We start from the raw sequence: 21,380 nt of genomic DNA on the forward strand, positions 1-21,380 counted from the left end.
AAAACTATCAACCATTTTTTAAAAAATGTGAACATTGTCTCTGACTGCTGGAAGCCCAAATGACTGAGTCACCATATACATAAAAACAGCTTGTAACAGAAGACTAAAAAAGACCACCCTAAGGTGACTGTCTGAGCTCAGAGAAATGTAAAAAGCAAAAAAGATGAAAAGTAAATTCAGTTTTAATTTGAGATTTTCTACAACACGGTATTTTTTTAAGTGACAGTGTCCCTTTAAGTAAGAATTATTTTGCTTATCTTAAAGCCACCATCAGTGATTTTGATGGAACTGTTATCTCTAAAGAGGCATTAGGAGGAGAAGGAAGGGGAGGATGGAGAGGTATAGTGGAAATAGCATTAAATGGGGAAAAGGATCTGTTAAGTGTCATTCAGCATCAACCCTTTTACAGCTCCTACTCTGGATCACACGGATATGGACCAGCCGTAATAGGCATACCTAGGAAGAGAATTTCAGAGCCTCTCTGCAGAAGACACCCCGGGAAGGAATGCCAGAAGGACTGAGCAGTGAACGAAGCACAGGGTTAATGGAGGACTATCACACCAAAATTACCACAGGGGAACTGGGCAACAAATCAGGTCTACTAAGGAGAAAAAGTCTTCCGTTTTGAAACCTGAGCCCATATGGGTATTCTTAATGAATGGCATGTGGCGTCAGGACAATTTGGAGTCATTCCCAACAGCTGGCTACAGATTTTTCTCCTCCTTCTGGAGGAGAAGACAAATGAAACAAGAGACTCAGATGACAATGCAACCTAGCAGAGTTTGCCTTCTCTTGGATACACTGACAGATTTGCTCATTTTAGAAGAATAGATTTGGGGTGACTAAATGAGCAAAGGGAATTTCAATTTTCCAGATGGACAAATGCTAAACAAATGCCATTTACAAACCAAAAGTTATCCACTTACTAAGGGATTCAGGAAGTAGCTTTAATTAAAGAAATGCAGAATGAAAGCGCAGAGTGATGACATCATTATAGTCATCAAGTGAGGGGAAAAAATGGGCTAAACACTCACGTTTGGCACTTAAATGAGATATAAAAAAAAAAAAAACACAACAAAAACACAAAACACAACAACATAGCAAGAAGCTTATTAGATGTGTAATGCTGCAAATTGAGCTGACTGGAAACTGGTAGTAGATTGCACCAAAACTGACTGGAATTCTACCAGTAGATTCTCTCCTAACCCCGCGATAAGACAAAACAGGAACGAAGTCATCTACAACTATTTCCGAAGTCCGTTGAGGAAGCATTTTGTTAGATCATCAAAATACTCTGTTTCCTCAGGAAGAATCAAAAGGGGAAGAGGGAGGCAATGGCATAACTAATCCTTTAGGGTGCTGTTAGCTCTTGGGAGATGGTCAGTTCTGCAGTTCCCATTGTATTAGCATATTTTTCTGAAGAGTATTTGGATGGTAGAATTGGACTTGGCAAAGGGGAAGCAAAATCCAGAATGGCTTTCTACTTCCAGCATGGAAGGTGGCTGGAGTGAAAACAGTGAATACATTTTGAAATAATTAGCACTGTGGGAAATGGAAGAGGGAGCCTTACACATGGTTTGTGGAATATGCCAGGATCTCCTCTTCCTGAGCTGCAAAAGGGATTCTGCCAGTCATGTGCAAGGACTGTTTCTTCCTGTTTGTGAGCCAAGGATGGGAGAAGTAGGTAAAGGGAGGGGTGGGAAGGAGTGTCAGCAGGGTTAGTGTCAGCGAGAGGTTCAGCTATACATACCACCCAGATGCAAGTCGATGAGGTCACTGTAATAAGACTCTCCCCAATAGTCTATAACAAGGAATTGGTGAAGACAGTTATTGAATCAGATACCCACCCTAGCCCCACACAATCAAAGCAACATATGAGAAAGACATACAGACAGAAACAAGACAAACAACAAGAAACATGCAGCTATATACGTTTGCACATACATAGAATATATATAAAATTATGTGTCTCATTTATCCATATATGTACACATACACACATATATATATGTATCACAAACATACACATACACATATATATACGTGTCACAAACATATTGGGAAGATGAGGAGAAAATTCCCAGCAGGCAGGCAAGGACTTCCATGGAGAAAAATCAAAAGGTCTACACACAGACACTTCTCTTATTTCAGTCTGCACCAGTACTTGACACTGAAGTCTTTCCTGTTCTTGTCGAGAAAAGCAGAGCTATTCTTGTTGCTTTCATGCTGAGCAACATCAGAAGGAAAGACTAATTTCTTAGGTAAGATGCAGGACAGGTATAAGCATTGATTTCTTGGCAGTGAGTGAGTGGAGGATGCGTGTGTATAGCAAACAAGTAAAAGGCACTGAGTGCTGACACAAATGACAAATACCTAAGTGTGGGAAGATGGGTTTCTGCTAATGACACAGTATCTGTGTCAGAGAAGAACCTCCATTTGTGTGTGTGAAACAGACATGCATGTCCACAGCTGCTAGAGACAGGTACACCACGAGTCTAGCACTATATAATTATTCTTTAGGGAAGAGACACATGGGAGTACAGAGAGCACTGTTTCTCACTGCATATGATTCACTTGATGAAAAGAGGTTGCTCTTAAATTTTTCAGTACTGATCTGACACTAAAAGACATTTTCCTAGCTCTTAAAAATGACTATCAAAGTTCATAAAGGAGAATAATGGAGAAGAAGAAAAAGGCTCATGAAATTTCAGTTGACATATTTTTTCAAGGTAATAATTGAAAAAGTGAAAAATCCACACAGGAAAACAGAAGTCATAACCATGTCCAGACAGGCGAATGCACTATAATACAAAGCACTGTTACATTAATAGTAATCCCACTCTTGGGACACTGCAGAAAAATAGGAAAATTCTTCACTGAGATTATCTTTCTTTACCTTGGCAGTGAAAAGCCATGATGCAAAAGAAAGGTTAAAAAAAGAAAAAAGAAAAAAGGGATGACAAAAGCTTAGAACACCTTGTATATGATAAACTTGCCACCTTAAATAGTTTATATTCCAGATCATTCTTACTATAAATGCAACTGCCAAAGGGTGAGACCTTCAAAGACATTAACAGAAAACTTATTAAGGCAATTAAGTAATCATAGGGTGTGAGACTATTTTCTGAATCAGAAACTAAATGTTAGATTGAGTATTCAGCTCTTTGAAGAACAGAAGGCCAACTGCACTTTCTCTGAGGCTTAGCCAATTTAAAAAAGAAAGAAGTTATAGAGGAAGGTGCGATTATCTTGTCAAAATTAAAGTCAGCAATGAACTCCAAAATGTTTCTGAGTGTGATTAGTTGAACAGCTAGTATCATCATATTCCAGCTTGAAAGCTATCAAGATAAGGACTGACATTCCTGGAAAGAGTACTGAGCTATCTGTACCTATTGCTAGGATCCAAATTAACTGTAGTCTCACAAGACACTGCTGTGAAGAATTTGACTGTCTGCTCAGTATAAGTCACTTGACCAAAACATACTGAGGTTGAAACAAAATGGATGGAAAATAGAAGCAAAAAACGAAACAAAACAAAACAAAAGTAAATAAATTCTTACCCACAGTACTTTTTTTGTTCTTACCAGTCCAACTGAAAGACATATTTTTGTAAAACTGGGAAAAGGTCCAGAGGTCAGAGATATGAAAAGCTGAAGTTGATGGAAGACTTCTAAATAAAGAACTGAAATGCTTTACTGAGAGAAAAGATAACTAACAGTCAACTTGATAAAAGATGATAAATGACATTGAAAAGTTGTTCAGATGGCCTTGTCTATCTGTTTCTACAATAGAAAAAGAAGAGAATCATTACAAAATATAAAATTATGTTTCTTCTGTTAGGAATTTCAAATATCTAGTAGTAGGAAACTACTACTAATACTGCAAGAAACTTCATATTTAAATGCATGAGATTGGTTCTTTCCCTACAGGGAGGGAAGCCAAATAACCTATTTATTACAGAGCCCAATATCATCTCCAAGAACAGTTAATACTGGTTGGTCTCTATGGGACAGCCATTACTTTGATCCTGCATTGCAATCCTTCTCCATTTACGTGGACAGAGAATGTGCATGGGACACACAATTCCCACCCTCCCCTCTTTCTTCCCCTTGCACAAGCTTATTAAAAGGAATATATATATATACACACATATATACATATACATATATACATATATATATATATATATTCAGATGACAACAACACTGCCCTTCCCCTATTTTAGATTTTGTTTATACAGTTTAATTAGGGAAGAATTGATCAGGGACAAGAGCATTACTCCACACCTTCACACAAGGGTCCTGCTGAATGCAGTGGTCACTGTTAGGTGAGTATCTTAAGACAACGCAGATGAGAAGAAAATTATGATGCCCTCCTGAACAATTAATGGATATTGGAGGCAGAAATTAATTGTACTTATGGAAAGTGATGTCACAGACTAGAAAATAAGAAGGAATTTGGTTATTTTATTGCAAACATATTTAAAATGTCTGTGCAAGATTAGCTAGAGAGGTAAAGAATGGTGTTCATTTTTAATCTTATGTTTCAGTCAACATAGGTTGTAACATGCATTTTTTTTTTTTTCTCTCAACAGAATGTGGGAAAATTTCTTGTTAATCCCTGGAAATAACTGCAAGAGTTGGAGCTTGTGAATTCTTTATGATGAAGTTAAGCTTCTGTAACTAGAAGCAAAACATATCCTATGGCCTTCCTGAAGAAAAGAGATTCATTTTGCAACGTGACCGACAATTTAATAATTCTGCTAGGAAATTCACAAATATACAAGCTCATCTAAGACTGCTTCATTTTGGGAGAGCTGGAAGTGAGGTGTTATACAAGGGTTTAAGTCTGCAGCCTTCCATACAAAATAGCAGCTCTTACTCTTGGTCGTATTTTGCCCTTTCTGGACTTTTTTTTAGATTATTGTGAAGAATGTTCTCTCAGCTGCTAAGATTTCCCACTTGTGCTGACATGTCTTACTTACATGAATGTCATTTAGCAGCTGACTAATCAAGATGGAGTTCCAGATGGAAAGAAGAAAAGTGAAACGAGGGATTAGAATTAAGCGGTGGGGTTAGTAAGTGCAGTAACTGGCAGGCCAGCCATCAGAGTGGGGCAAGCTACACAGAAATACACAGCATAAGGAAGAAGGCACCACCACAGAGAAGGAGTTGTTGCACAAGGTTACTTTTTGAACCCACACATTAAAAAGCCAGTCAGACCACAAAACCACTGAAGTCATCAAGATTGTTTTGCACATGTGTAGAACTTAATTGCTTTGGTAACCATTCAGACCTGCTGCTTTGGCATGCCTTTATGGAGCACCAAGCACAAACAAACTTGGCGAAGTAGTAATCAGTGGGACGTCTCGACATTTTCTCTGGTGAACCTTCACTGCTTAATCTAGTACCATCTTCACAAGCATAGTGGTCACTCTTCAATCCAAGCAACAAGACAAATCATTTTTCCAGTACCTGTTCCACTTTTACCATTTGTGATTTCTGATCCTTGTAATCAGGTACATAATCCTGGTCTTGTCAGATATATGCATACTGCATTTGCCTGTTGGATATTTGACTCCGTGAAAGTAAGGATTTTTTCTTCCAGATTATTATACTACTATCAGCATTACCTCAACCAAGTACTCCTCCACTTATGTTTTGCCAGATCAGGTGAAACTCATTCAGTGTAATTTCAAGTACACATAGCATTCCTTTAACAGCTTGACATGGATACCTTTCAGTACACATTTGCATTTCTGCTCTGCACAACTTTGTCAAAAGTAGCCAGTGTGCTGGGCTGTGCAGTGAGGAAGATGTTCTGTGATGGTCCCTTGTAAGGACACTGCCTTGATAATCCAACATAGTAGAGAAAGCACACACAATTTTGTAATTACTTTCTGAATGTACAAACAGCGTTCTCCTACTGTGACAGCTTTATGTGAATTGCAGCTAGGAAACCTCTGCAGTTTTCTAGCTGTAATATCCAGTAATACGCAGAAATAGAAATCCACTACTAATAATTGGAGGATTACCTCCTGAGCCTCAGCCAAAGACAAGTGAACTAAGTCTCTGCTGTTAGGTAAGCCTCAAGATTAGAAGAAATGTGAGAACAACAAGCCCTCAGAAAGATAGAAGAAAAGGGAGAACAGATTCACATTGGACTCTTAATTCTAGGGTATAATGGTCCAATTACCTCTAAAATCCAAGCAGCTATGGACTACTGCACAAGCATTCGATAAGAACATATTAAAAAGCAAACCAAGCTCTGCTGGATACCTGCTTCTCCCCGAAGGGCCTTCTCCACAGCAACCCCTCTCTCCTCCAGTTGTCTCTGCTTCTCTTCTACTTGTTCAAGCTGCCGCTGGATGATCTGTTCAGAAAAGAAGGGAGTAGAACCTCACCAACAGTGATTCTGATCTGTCAGCACTTAGTACTTATCTAGCACTAAGTGACTTCAGCCAAATCAGCATTTTGAAAAACAAGTATTTGCATTCAAGAATACAGTGCTTTGAAAGCTAGCATCACAGTCCCCTCCGGTGAGGACACCCTCACGCCCTGCATCCTAGCATTTTGTTTTTACAGATACCTGGATACTCACTTATTTGTTACAACTGTAATCCCGTTCCTAAACAATAAAGTGAAAGGTGTTGCCATCCAGTCAGCTGATCCCCTACCTTGAGTTTTAAACAAATTCCATCTCCTACAGATGGTGCCAGCAGATTCTCTAGTGATTGAAGGTTAATTCGGTAACGCTGCACCCACTAGCATAATTTAGCAAAGCAATCATTGGCGCAGACTCATCAGGTATGATCTTACTACCACTATTTGTTTCAGTGAACGGTACCACACTCATCTCCTGGTAGGAAGGTGCTATGGTCATTATTTGTCTTTTTTTTTTTCGCTGCAAAACTATTATGACAAGTTTCAGTAATTCTTCCCATGTCTGTGACATGGTACCAAATTTGATAGACAGAGTAGGAGTAGAGGCAATTGTAGAAACAGAGGAAAGTTCTGGTTCTGGTTCCTCTTTTGATACACTCAGAGGAATGTCAGGATCATGGTGCTTTCATATGGAGTTAATTTCCTGCCATGACAAGAAGACTGTGAGACACTACCTGAGCTCTATGTAACCTCTTTAGCTCTTCTTGCTTGGCTTGTCTACGAGCAGCTTTCTGTACTCGCCGAGTCAGCTTAGCATTCAGCTCTTCTTCTGTGTAGGCTCTCTAAAGGAAGAAAAAACAGGAGATTTTATTTCCATGCCCAGAGGTATGGGGGGAGGGAAAACCATTTTCTCTTCCAAAATCTCAGAAGGGAGGTGTTCTGTCTTTGCCATGACTGTGACAAAAATCAAGCTTCTGTAAGCAAAGGTGTTCACAGTGCAGTGAGCAAAAATTTCAGGGTCAAATCAGGAGTGAAGAAGCATATAAGCCAACTGCAAAGCTGTGATTTTCTATGATGTCCCATTTCTGCCTACCATTGCTATATGGAACTTCTCCACAAAGATCAAATACATTTTTAACCTATTTCTCAATAGATTTAGCCTAATGAACTTAGTTAAATCAATAAGACTACCATATAAGTAAGTCACCTTTATTTCATTTTAGAAGAGGGTATAAGGCACATCTACATGAACAGTTACAGCAGTATAAGCTAAGAAATTAATATAGACTATTGTAGCTACATAGGTATTCCACTCTTCTGACATAAAATATTTTATTCTGGAGCAAGAACATCTGTATTTGAGAGTTATGCTAATATAAGTGGTAATGACTGCCTGTGTAAATTTGTGCAATTTTCCTCTGAATCAAGAAGGCAAAAATATATTTGAAAGCAGAATGATGTTCTGGTGTGAGAGGAGAAATCCCATCTCAAGAACCATGCCACAAAACTGTCCGGTATAAAACAGAGCAAACAATCTCTTAACTAAAACTAGAATATTACAACACCAGAAGCCATTCAATACGAGAAATCCTGTGTTTATAGAGATAGAAAGGTATTTCTTCCTCTTCTTTTCTCCCAAGAAAACTAGTTTAAAAATACATAAATCTAATTTTTTAACGTTACTGAAATGGAGTTTAGTACCTTTTCAGGTAATTAGTTTGTTGTGTTGTAATCTAAGGTGGGCTTCCTTTCATATATTTCAAGAGCACTGAAGGAACTTCACAATTGCATTAAACAAACCATAGTGAAGAGAAGAACTTTCTTCTCTTCCCACATACATGTATGTGGTCTTTATGGGACAGCTGGACACAGATGTCTTCCACTTCTGGTGAGATCTCCATTGATAGGCAAGTTTAAGGACAAAACGTTAAGACAGACCACCCCATAAATTTGCTTTATCTAGTTATTGCACAACCACACTGATCACTCTATCTCTGTTTTACTGTTCTCAGTGAGTAGAGGTTTTTAACATAGGACCATGTCTCTACTAAAAATTCCTAAGAGAGGTGATCAGCAAGCACTATTGTTAGAGCTCCAAGAAGTTTAATCTTTGCTTTCTCTTTTTTAATGCAAGATCTACAATGATATCCAAATCAGAAGGAAAAGTCACACAGGGTGTGAATTTCCTACCCCCCTTAACACTGGTGTGACTGTGAAGACAGGACAATAACAATTTCAGAAAGCAGCAGCATTCCTGAAATAGAAATGTAATTTCTATCTTGATTTTAGCTTGATACAAAATTTTACTGAGATTTCAGTAAACCCAAGAATTCTGAAGGACAATTTTGAAGGAAAGCATGAAAATTCACTTAAACTCATGTTCTAAATATTAAAAACAAAACACATTCATCTTTAACAGCCTAGATACCCAATTTGTTCTGAAGCTTAAAGATCACCCACATCACTCTGTACAGTGCTGCACTGCTGTGCACTGGTAATTGCATGCATTCTAACAAGTCAGACAATTTGGAGCTCAATGCATTTTTGGTAGATAACCTCTACAAAGATTTTTCTGCCCATGTCTGCTAACATCTCACGCATGCACAGTCAATGTTTGTGATGTTAGTGTACATGTGACGGGTAGCTATGGATTCGATGGGTTAATATAGGGACATACATGCAACAATGGCCAACTAGTGGGAATGGAGACACTACCTTTGACGAATATGATCTCTTGAATGCCAAGGCGTGTGGTACATAAATCGACTTTAAAGGGGGAATGGTAAAGGAAAAAAAATAAAAATAAAAATAAAAAACATACAAAATGAAGCAAAATCAGTTCAACATCGAAAACAGATGCACAGTTAAAAAAAAAAAAAAGACAAAACTGTTTTTAAATGCAATGTAGAATTGTGCAAATGCTGAACGTGGCCCAGATTGGTTAAGCAAAATGGAACTTCTGTCCACAAAATCAAGTTCCTAGCACTCCTCCAAGGTAGCACTCCAGGCAAGTAGCTTTGGTAACCTCTTTCAAGATGCAGTCAACCTGAAAATACTTTATTCTAGAGGAATTCTTTGGCCTTTATCCACCTATGGATTTAATGTCTGCTGAGGAAGTAAGCGTACATACACATACAAAGTTTTGGCTTACGATCTGGAATAATGGCTTGTTTGCTGGGGGATGTTTGGTCTGAACCTGCTCATTCAATCACATGTTACTCTGTCATGCAACTTTCCATTCAGACTTTTTACAACCTCTTCTGGAAGCGGTGTTTATTTCATGGTTTTAAATAATCTCTACTTCATAGAAATAATTTTCCTCATTGCTCTCTGACTGGAGAAACACCAATGGGCTCAGAGTGGGTTACATGTCCTACATTAGGGGAATCTCCCTGTCTAAAAAGAGAACCTCCAGAGAGCCTGAGGAGCTAAAATTAGGAGAAGAAAAGAAAAAAGAAGGGGAAAAAATAGAGAGAAAACATGAGATGTTCATGAGGAGAGGAGGAGAGGAGAAGACTACTACCTTCTCTACCCAAGAACATTCTAAGTTACATTGCACCCAAATATAAGGCAAGTAAACTAGCTAGGGTCTGTGAGAGAGGTGAATTTCCCTTGAGCCATGAAGTACAGAGGGCATTGTGCCATTCTGGGCAAACAGCCAGCATTTTGCATTTTCACATTCAATTAACTACAAACAGTCACAAATGAAAAGCCACAGAACAACTTAAGCACGTATGCAAACACCAGTAAAAAAACAAACTACCTGCGGCAGTGAAACAGTATCACAACTGATCACAGTATCACAACTGCACAGGAACAATGACAAACACGCACAATGACACACACCTACACACAAGGAATCCACAGGGCATTCACATTAGGAATTCATTACAGGATACTTCTCTTGAAAGACACTACCCTAAACAGCTCTGAAGTAATTCACTGCTGATCACAAAGAACAGGCTACACAGAGCAAGCTGTCTGGGAAGCAAGCTCACTATAATTACTGAAAAAGCAGCACAAGCAAGATTTCAGTTTAGTGAAGGGGTTCACATAAAAGTTATGCTCCACAGAAGAAGTAGACTTTTACCCACAATAAGTAGCAGGTAGTTTGTAACTTAGAAAACATAACATTCCCACCCCAAATCTGTACAGACACAGTTTTGTCAGTCCCAAAGTTCAGTTACATTTCTTCTGACAGCAGCGCATTCCAGTGTTTGCACGTGTGTTTTACATCCTTCGACAGGATGCAGTAAAATTAGGTAAGGGGAGTTCTCATATTTATTCTCTCTAAATACATTTATACTTAAAAAATATTCCTTTAGAAAACAGGCAGATGCTGAGCACAGAAATTCTTTGTAAGTTCAGCAACAGCAAAGAGGAGAAAATGAGATGCTGCTGCAAAACTGGTAAGATATTTTGAGTATTAGGATTCTCGCTATCTGACAGCTATCCCCACAAAGCCTAGTGACGGTATCTTTTTCTGCAAAAGCCATTTTAAATGAAAGTAGCTCAGCACAGAAAAAAAAGGGCAATACCCAAGGCATCATCAAGGCATACCCAAGTCTGAAAACAGGTGTGTGCCTTACTGAAGCCCCGCTTCCTCCTGAAGGAGCATAGAAGGCAGAACAGTACCTCTGTAACTCTTATCTGAACCCCCTGTATTGCACTTCTGTTCTTTGCTAGCCACGGGTACCTCATTCTTCTGCATCTCTTGGAAAATGCAGAATTTCTCATGAAACGCCTTGAGGGCATGCAAGGAGGAATGAAAGGGGGAGAGAAAAAAGGGAATCAAATAAAACAAAATAATCTTCCTCTCAGATCAACTAGAGAGAGAGAGAGAGAGAGAGAGACTGAAAGGGAGGTAAGTAAATACAGAGAATTCCTACTTATTTCATCAATTTCTTCTACCAGTCTTAAATTTGTTAGTTTAACTAATTCATTCCACTCTATGTACATAGAAAGCCTTTCCTATGACATTTCCATTTGCAGTACTTTCAATACCTTTGCCATCTGAGACAAGTATCAACTAGATCCTGCTATTTGAGACTGATTTCTGTAACACTGCATGAAAGGTTTGAGACAGGAGGTACAGACCACTGTGTTCGTGACACTACCCTCTGAGATAATCTCTTCTTCCTGTGATTTTTAACAGGTGGACCAGGCACCACCAGGAAATGATAGGAAGAACCAGTTTTTCATTCTTAGGCCTTAGCATTCTGTGGGGCCACTGAAATCTGAACTTATTCCTCTAAACCTTGCAAGGTCTGCCTAGCAGAGCTTAGAAGCTAGTAAGAATGGAAGAAGTAGAGCAGATCCTTACATTTTCTACCAGTAGTGGAATAGTGCCATTCTAAAAATGAAATAAATAACTTAAAAGCATCTAATTTTGGCACTTAGCTCTCAGCATATTTTTTTCACGTTGCAAAAATGTATTTTTCTCTCTGGCCTTTTTTGAGGTTGTACTGGTGTCTCCTCTGTTCTCTTCAATAACTTCCTTAAAGCACCACTTAAAGTGAAACTATTTTGGCTAGAAAGCTGTTGATACATCTTACACCATCATTGCACTAGCTAGGGAAGGTCACTCAGAAATAAGAAAAAACTTCCTCAGAAGAAGCAGAGTTTACAACAGACCACACTGGAATGAAGACACCAGGCTAAGAGCAATTACTATATACTGGGATTTCATAAGGAATCACTACATATTTCATCTTCACATTTGTTATCTTCAAAACAGACATATGGAAACACTTAGGAACTACCAAGAAATCCTCAAACAAAACAGGGTCAAAGCGGGAGAGACGAGTGATTTGTCCTCTAAGACAAGAAGGTACTAATTTACACCGTACACATTCTCTTCTCCCAGGAAAAATATGGCAATCTGCATGAGTTGCAAACCGCAACCTACAGCTTACCTTTTGGTTGACAACCTGTCTTGACTGTGCTCTTGAGGCATGAACAAGTATATTCCTGCCTGCAGTTTGCTTGGAATTCTACCACATCAATCTATCAAAGAGGCTGGTAAAACAATGTTCTAAAATTGGATCCTTACAACAAGCGAGGACTATCTCATTGTTACTTTTTTTGCAATAACATTGCAGCTAGTGAAAGTACTCTTCTGACACTAAATTTTTGTTTTCTATAGGTTATTGGCATGCTCATAACAGGAACAAAATTCACTATTCAGACTGTGATACTCAGTTGTAAAGTAATGTCACAGTGAGACAGCAGATCCTTCATACAATAACAGTAGGGAGTAGCTTGTAATTGTGAAAACAAGTGAAACCAACTTATTTGGGATAGAACAGCCAGTCAGCTTCCAGGAAAGCCTGCTCCACAAAAGAAAAAGTAAGGATGACAAAATAAATCACACATCTTTCCGCCATGGTTCCGAGCCTCTGATCTACATGATTACAGGATCCCTCTAAAATGCATTCTCCCCCCTGCCTACCTCTCGCTTGGATTTCTGGGAGGAGCGTTCCAGAATATCGTCACTGGAGAGGTCAGAGTCCTCCGAAAAACTCAGGTGCCGACGGAGCTGCAAATCTGAGAAGCCAGGAATAAAAAGGGGAAGTTAGAAAAACAGTGACACTACAACAATGTATTTCTCCCCATAAACATTTCAGAATTCGGTAAGCTGTTTGACTCAACTTCAAAAATACAGTCGTAAGCAGTCTCAGCTGCTTTGCCTGGGATTACACGGTCATCAGAAAAGCACTGCTTCACAAAATGATCAATACTAGTTAGAAGCTTCATTCTACATATGCATCACTTTCTGCAAACAGCGTTAAAAAGTCATGGCCATAATTCTCCCTTTCTGCTGTATGAATGCTCTTATGAAAGATACACCATTTGGATGACAGCAGGAGGCACTATTTTGGCTATTTTTACAAGGCTGCAGAAATGTAATGTTTTATTTTGATTATGTTTATGGCTAACTTATTTACTGTATCACATGTAGCCATTAAACATCCCTGTCTATATTTGATGGCATGTGAGACATACACGAGACCAGAGAATCCACACATTTAGATCAGCAGACCGTTGTCAGATCACTGAGAACACCGGAGTGACTGCATCTCTGCAGTCTTCAGTATCCACAGAACCAGGCTGAAATAAACAGATCACCCACAGAAAACTTGAGGATCAGATTTAAAACAGAGATGAAATGAATGTCACAAGTAAGCTGACTCCAGCAAATGGTGCCTATTTTTCAAATCATCCAAAGGCAGAAAATGGACATGCCTTGCACATATCTAGAGTGAAGCTTCCACTTAAGGATCCCTTTTTTTTTTTTTCATTGGCATATCAACTAATTCTGTAAATACACAAAAACATACAATTCTAGCTGCTTTACTTATTCCAATTTTCTCATTTGACAATGAGGATCAGTGTCATTCAGCACAATATCACACAGCCAAATTCTTTCAAGGATACTCGGCTGTATCACGTATCTATTATACCTGCAGCTGTAACCAATGGAGAAGCTTTGTGCTTGCCAGAATCCACAGTAGCACTACTTGAGGGAGTACTTGGGCAGGATTTGTCGTCAGCCTTTTTCTTCTTGTCTTTCTTATACCCAGAGAAAACAGACTTCCATAAAGATCTGGATTTTGTTGTTTCCTCTGTCCCACCACTAGATTTGTCAGAAAGCCTGCTGTCATTTTTGGATTTCTTCTCCTTTTTGTTCTTACGAGGGGAGAAAAGAGAAGTTCTTTTCTTACTCTTCCCACTGGAGCCCTCTGAAGAGGTGACAGAACCTTCAGGTCCAGCCATGTCAGCAGCAGGAGTGGAGAACTTCTCACTAGCAGTGTCTTGCTTGAGCACGGACCCCTCTGCTATTTTCAAGGCCAAATGTTTTGGAGAGTCATAAAACAGCTCTTTGGTCTTCAAAGGCATAGAAGATGCCTTTCGTGACCTTGTGGACCCAGCAGCAGCTGCAGCCATCTCCATATCTTTCATCTTACATAACTGTTTAGCCATGGCATCACGTAGTGCTTGGCTCTTGACAGACTTCTCTCTGGCTCTCATTCTTTCTTCAGCAAGCTCCTTGGCCTCTGCAGAAATTTCAGGCAGTGCTCTCTTCTTTTGGTTAACCCCTCCTTCCAATGAGGGCAGACCACCATTTTCTTTGACCAGTGGCAAAACAAGTGGTTTCTCTGGCCTTGGCCTACTCGTAGGAGGGGTAAAGAACTTCTCATGAAGGCTTGTGTCTTCTGTCCTGTCATCATATGTGTCCTCTACATCATCAGCAAATGGAATCTCATCCACACTCTCTGCAAAAGACTTCCTCACGTCGTCTTTTTTGGCCTGGGTTGACTCTTTGACAGCAGAGGCTGGCTCATGGCGTGGGGCAACAGGAGGCGTTGATGCTGGTGTCGGAGGTGACTTGGATTCGGCCTCGTTCTGCCAAACTGCTTGATGCCTCTTTCTACGCAAAGTGGCAGGTTCTTCATTTTGAGGAGGTGGTGGTGGTGGACTTGATGGAGGAGTAAGCATGGTAGAGTCAGAAGTGTTGAAGCTCTGGCTAGCCAAAGTTCTCATGTTAGATGAGCTCTCCTGGAGGCCAAGTCCTGAACTGCTGGATACATCTCTCTTTACTTCATTGGAACTCCTCAGTTCTTTTTCTGATGGAGATTTTGGAGTGAGCAGAGAAATCTGCTCGTTTTCTAACTTGGACAGTCCCTGCCTTCTTGGGGCAGGCTGGGGCTTCACAAGATGCATCCTTTCATCCCCTGAAACACTCTCGCTATTAAAAGCCTTCAGGGGAGTTGTCTCAAGGGCAGGTACAGTAAAGGTTGACTCTGAGCGTTTGTTTCTGTCTACTGGGGTGAGTCCTAAGCTTCTCCGGATTTCAGCACTCTTCATCCAGAACTCTTCCACGAGGTTACTACGTTTCAGAGCTTCTTCTGCAGTAGTAGGGCTCCCCAGTTTTTCCACTTCACTATCCTGACTCCTAAGAACCAGTTTGGCTAGAGGAGTAGACGTTAAGGCTGGGACAGGCTGGAAACACACTGGAGGTTCTGCTGGGGATGGAATAGAGGTTTCAGAAGAAGGCAAAGGCTGGGAACAGATAGGTGTTTGAGAAGATGTTGGGGATGAAGCCTGTGTTGGTGCTGCTGGCTGAGATTCTGCTGGAGATGTAGGTGCAATGGCTTCTGGTGATGCAGCTGGCTGTGATAACACTGGAGAGAGTGGCACCAAAGGGCTTTTAGCTTTCCTGTCTTTGGGAATTTCATCTTTTGGTCCTTCCTCAAGAAGGAAAGGCTCAGGAAAGAAGCGTGCCTCTGGAGATTTTATTGCACAGGATACTGCAGCCAGGGGATCTGTTACATTCTACAAAATACAAATAAAGGAAATATTAATAGTCACTGGGCATGTTAGAATGCTGTTCCATTGTTTGCTGCTACATCATCCAAGTATCAAAATATGAAAAAAAGCCAAACACCTATGACATCCCACTCCCAGGCCTAGAATGTCACGTAGGATTCCTCCTCAGGAATGGATCGTTTTTCTGTCCCATTGTATACAGTCTTTTGTACATTACAACACAGCAAATTTAATTGTTGGAAGAAAAACTGCGCTAAATTCCAGAAATCCATTTCTATCTTCTCCTGCTCTCCCTTTCAATATCCAGCTCTGTATATAGTGGTGGTCCCTCATCTCAGATAGATTTCGTTCAAGTCTCTCAAGCTCGTATCAACCCAGCACTTCCTGCTGGCTAGCATTTGCTGGAATGTTGTCTTAAAGCAAGTGGTGCTTTCTCTTTTAAGAGCAAATTAGGCTGCAATCTGAGAAGTCTTGTCTTATATGGAGACTGCCACATTACTCAGTAGCACAATTCTTAGTTTTAATATCTATGCCTTTGGCACAGGACTCCTCTTATTGAGTTCTGGCATTATCTTTCCAATGACATCTTTCACACCACCATTCTTTTGCATGCAGAAAGTTTGGTTTAACTGATACATGAGCATTAGAGCACAAACCTCTCTGTGTGCTTGTATGACATTAAACACCCAGGTCTTAAGTACAGCATTTAGGCACTGTCCTGATATAAAGAATAACTTTGTCTAACAGAATTGTTAGACAGGCCTCAAAAAAAAAATCACCCTCAATATTAATAAAAAGAGAATGTTGTCAACAATTGCTGTCAGGAAACTGGCCTTATCCTATGATGTGTCCATTGTATGAGTAAACTGGTATATGACAAAACTCTCTAGGAAAGTCTAATCACTTAACAATTCCTTAAAAACAAACACTGGGGGGGGGAAATATTTGAATTAAACAACTCAAGAGTCATGTATTTCCATTGTTACATCCTATTAGCTGGAAACACCACAGTAAGCTTGCATGCTGACTCCAGAGCTGACACTACATCAGTAAATAACTTAGCTTTCTTGAGCTAAAATATGTTGTTACTCTAGAATAAATAAGCACTGCCTTGGTTACTACTAAGTAAGTAATACAATTATAATTTTGAATTGCAGCTGTACAGAATCTGATTTTGGTACAGAAAGGATAGTAAAACCAGGATAAACAGGAAACACCTTACTTATGACTCCCTTCATGCATTATATATATATCTTGTTAACTGTGCATTGAAATGAAAATATCCTATAATTCTTTTTTGATTTTGTGATGGGAACTTGTGTGACTGTGACAGAGCCACCACACTCTGAAACTAGGAAAGAAGACTTAAGTCTAAATAAAGTCAGATTTCAAGAAGGTCAGCATCAATTATAGAGACAGGAAAGCAGAAAAGAGCACTGCTGTCATTTCTCAGTAGTTTATCCAACTGTTCTATTGAACTTCAGGTATTAAACAGAAAACTTGAAGGATTCTTTCTTACCTCTACTTGTTTTGCTTTGGGACTATCTGCTGGAGACAGAGGAAGAACATTGTCACTAGCTGACTGGATAGGGATGGGTGGCTTGCACAGATCTACAGAAAGCAAAAATATGTTTAACAAAACAAATGAGACTGCTAAAATTCTAAATTTTTAATGTTACACACAGCTAGAAATGACAAAGTCCTCAGCTTTTTACAAATTCTAGATTGGACATCTGGAACCTAGTCAAAACTTTGTAATTGTCCAAAACAGTACAAAGTGTTACATAAAAATTTCTACAAGAACAAGCAGTTAGATGGGCTCTCACACTTTAGGAAGCTGTAATCAATGGACTTGGAACATTCTTCTTAAAATGTTAATGCAAGCACATGCCTTGCCACTGAGAGTAGTGAGATGGTTCAAATCCAACAGACTTTCTTCTCTTAAAAAATCAAATAACTATATAGACCATCCAGAATGCAATTACAATCATTCCAACACTGGTGGGAAAGCTATTACCTTCTGTCGCACTGCAAGAAGTACCTTCTGCTCCTTCTTCATCTTCTTCGTCTTCAGAGACTTTTAGTCCTGGCTGTTCTGTGTCACCTTGATGTAAGCGGAACTCGGCTTCTGCATCAGATGGGATGTCATCTGATCATTAATCACACAGGTTGGGTGGAGGAGGGGACAAAAACAAGAGATCTTGGATACAAATCCATCAATATGTGTTTATTATTTTCACAATCTTTCATAATCTTTTCTTTCAGTTCACATGGTGCTAATCACTTTTATCCTGAACACCTAAATGCTTCACTTCTTTCTGCATGCTATTAGAGTAATTTAAGCAGTAAATGATGGATCATTAATCAAAAGTACTAAATAGGTAGTTGATGTCATAGCTTCTCAGTTTTCTGGACATTTTTCAAATGTTTTCTGACATATGCAGTTCTTTCTACACTAGCAGGGGAAGATATTTGGCACAATACTATGATCTTTTCAAAAATTTACTTCTGTTATTCAGCAGGATTAATTACTGAATATGGACTCAAGACTGAGCCCTCTAAACAGCAGATGGTGAAAGGATGCAATAAATTTATTCTACAACGCATGGCACAGAGGTTCTTCTGTTTCTTTTTGTCCTTCACTTACGTCTCCCTCTCGACTATTTGAAAGAAACTCCTACATCACTAAAAATTTGATTACGCTTAAGTACTCCCATACAAAGTATTTTCTACCAATACAATTTCTTTTCACAGAACAGGTTCAAACGATGTACAGTGGTACCCTACCGTCATCCAGCTCTGCACCTGTGTCTCCCTCTTCACCCGCCTGCCCTTCTGTGTCTGCAGGCTCTGTGCCCAGCTCATCCTCCACATCATTATCCTCACACGGAGCTAGAATATATTCAAATATTGAGAGAAAAGAAAAAAAATCTATACAGTGAAAAGGGTATACTCTAAACTGCACTGATTATTCATAGTGGATATATTTATTGATTACTGCCAAAACAAGAAATTCTGAAGTGTGTCAGCTGGAAACACATATACTGTGAAATGATATTTTAAGACTCCCAGAAATCAAAGATAGCCTGCCCCTTGGGATTCTCTAAGAATTTTTAGCATTGGAAGCAGACAGGACTTTTCTGAGGAGCTGGCCTTGTGTAAAATTCAACAAGAAAGGCACTGGGAGGCCATCAAAACAGAACAGTTTATGGTATTTCTAGCAATTTTTTTTTCTTTTCCAGAGAAGAAGAGTTACTATCCCTTTATTGCATATGTGTATTAGGTGAAGACTGAAATCTCACAATGTATCACAACTGTTCATCTAGAAATTGAAATAAGCTTTTGAGGGTGTAAATCAGAGACAAACAGTCTAGTTCTAGGATTGATCATTATTACATTTGGAAACTGTTTAAAGCTGTGCAGCTACAGTACTCTTTGGTAAAAGGGTCTAAGAGACTTGATATGCTGTATATTAACTCAAAAATCAATAAAGATATTTTTAAGGAAATAAAGAGATATTTACAATTTTCCTTTTCTGTTACAAATCATAATGTGATTTGCTGGGTCCAAAAAAAGATAATATTCTTGAATTTATACCTGAAAAGGGCATTTGATCTTAGTACTCATGACAGGATTTAATTACAGGGGAAAAAAAGAAAACTAAATTTCATTAGTAAGTGATACTTAAATAAAAATAATTAAAAAACAACTAAGAAACACTGAGTCATCTCTAATGATAGAGGATGATTCACTAGATTTTTTTCATTACACATTTTCATAGTATGTTATAATTTCAAACATAATTTAAATATTAAAAAGCACTTTTTTTCTTTTTTTTTTTCCCACAGTAGAATCAATCAACTACGTTTTTGGATTTGTGCAGCAAGTTAGCATCAATACCTGTACAACAACACGCAGACATATAACTGTTGTATCTCCACCTATTGCAAATGCATACGCAGTCAGCATGTTACTACCCACAATGTTTGCTAACTATACACATAGCATCCGGTCTTATAATGATGACAACCTTCTTGGTCACCCATTTACCAGTAAACTAAGCCTTGCAAGCCTCTAGACCTGCATGCATACAGTGTCATACTGTCATTTCTAGGAGGGCTCCTGGCATGATTCCTGGCAGTTAGTTCCCCATGGTAGGGCTGAAGGCTGTTTCCAAAATGAGCCCATCTGAGGTCCCCCGATTCTGGACAACAAAGAAGTTTAGCCACATGGAAGTGAATCATGCTGTGCCAACTTTCTTCAGAGTCAGAGAGTGGGCATCGATCTTTTTATTTACTAGTGAAGATGTGGCATCTGGAACCATTTATATGCTAGCATTACTAATTATGACAAGCTTAAAAATGAAACAACCCTCCATAAAACTGAGGTCTTATAGCCTCTCTTCTTTATCTAACACAGGTTTTTGCTTATTTCAAAACACCCTTCTGAGGATGGTTTGTCTTCTTTCTTCGAGCTAAGAATTTCTTTTTCCATTCTTTTCCCCTCTGTAGTAGTAAGACAGACAAACGTAAGGGTAAATTTGTTTTCTGTCAACTACTGTGAAAAGGCAGTTCCACGTACGTGTGATAAAGCACTGGCCTATTTCCTTACGTCAGACGCTTATAAAATGCAAAACCTTACAGAGCTAGAGCGTAGGAGACTGAGTCACGCAGCAAAGGCTAAACTTTCCTCAGGGGCATATACAAATGTACTGAACAAAACAAACTGTGCCCTGATCTGCTGGTTGGTTAAGTATGCACTAACCTATGTCGTTTTGGAAATAATAACGTCACAGGATATTTTTATGATAACAACAAATGTGAACAATCTATCAAAACCTGCAAAAATGTAACTGACATTAGGAATATCTGATAGTCCTATGTACACAGGTGTCTTCAGATCCAGAAACTGTAAGGTGACATGACGCACATAGGGAGTGTTGGAAGGAGAAGAGAAAATCAACTCTTAAATAGGTTGGAATACAAACCTCAACAGAAGATTACAGGTGCATAGATGAGTAACAACTCAGTGCAAAGGGGATCCCATTTTGAGGAACGTGGAGAGCTTGCAGGTGGTTGGTTACATTATACATATACTGTGCATATACGTATACGCAGTTAGGATAAGGAGCAAGAGGCCAAAAGCTGTCACACAGTAACTGAGAAGCTACGCACTACGGCAGCCAGAAACTGGGATCGGCATTTCGCTCGTATCAGCTAGCAGCCAGGAGCAGACTGCACCAAGTGCAGCCATCGTGTAAACCACTGCTGCCTCGCCAAAGCAGCAACAGAAGCAAGGTTTTACAGGCGAGCTAGCTATCCTCATCTGCCAAAGCAACTTTGCTGTAGATCAACTATGTATCCACAAACTACTCCTGACTTTCACTGCTTTACACAGGTGTGCTCCCTTACCCTGGTGCCAGAATCACTGGTTTTGTAATAGAGCTTAGAGAAACACACAACAAAAGCAACTGAGCTCTGCCATCCTTCAGCTTTCCTGAGCCTTTCTTAAGTATGGGTATCCCCAAGTCAAAGGAGACAGAACAGCCATCCCTATCCCTAAAGATCCCAGCTTCAACCTTGATCTTCTTTCTTGTTTTCTTCACAGCATAGCTAGTTTGTAGTTGCTACAGATAAATGCAGTTGCTTTCAGCACTCTGTCACTTAA

The 21,380-nt window shown here is 39.4% G+C and overlaps 1 protein-coding gene across 17 annotated transcripts in view; it reads right to left on the reverse strand.

The window, feature by feature from the left end:
- MICAL3 (microtubule associated monooxygenase, calponin and LIM domain containing 3) overlaps positions 1–21,380 on the reverse strand; it is a 182,415-nt gene that overhangs the window by 17,528 nt on the left and 143,507 nt on the right. For 12 of the 17 annotated variants that reach the window (XM_080600102.1, XM_080600104.1, XM_080600103.1 and 9 more), the window contains 9 exons: positions 18,501–18,605; positions 17,731–17,862; positions 17,233–17,324; positions 13,847–15,719; positions 12,835–12,929; positions 9,099–9,149; positions 7,118–7,225; positions 6,279–6,372; positions 1,751–1,801 (listed from right to left, as the gene is read on the reverse strand). In XM_080600102.1, coding sequence (XP_080456228.1) covers positions 1,751–1,801; positions 6,279–6,372; positions 7,118–7,225; positions 9,099–9,149; positions 12,835–12,929; positions 13,847–15,719; positions 17,233–17,324; positions 17,731–17,862; positions 18,501–18,605 — 2,601 coding nt within the window. The remainder of the gene's footprint in view (positions 1–1,750; positions 1,802–6,278; positions 6,373–7,117; positions 7,226–9,098; positions 9,150–12,834; positions 12,930–13,846; positions 15,720–17,232; positions 17,325–17,730; positions 17,863–18,500; positions 18,606–21,380) is intronic. The other 5 variants (XM_080600108.1, XM_080600098.1, XM_080600101.1 and 2 more) reach the window with 2 other exon arrangements.

This window comes from Anser brachyrhynchus (assembly GCF_964034855.1).
Source record: "Anser brachyrhynchus genome assembly, chromosome: 1".
Classification (NCBI taxonomy): domain Eukaryota; kingdom Metazoa; phylum Chordata; class Aves; order Anseriformes; family Anatidae; genus Anser; species Anser brachyrhynchus.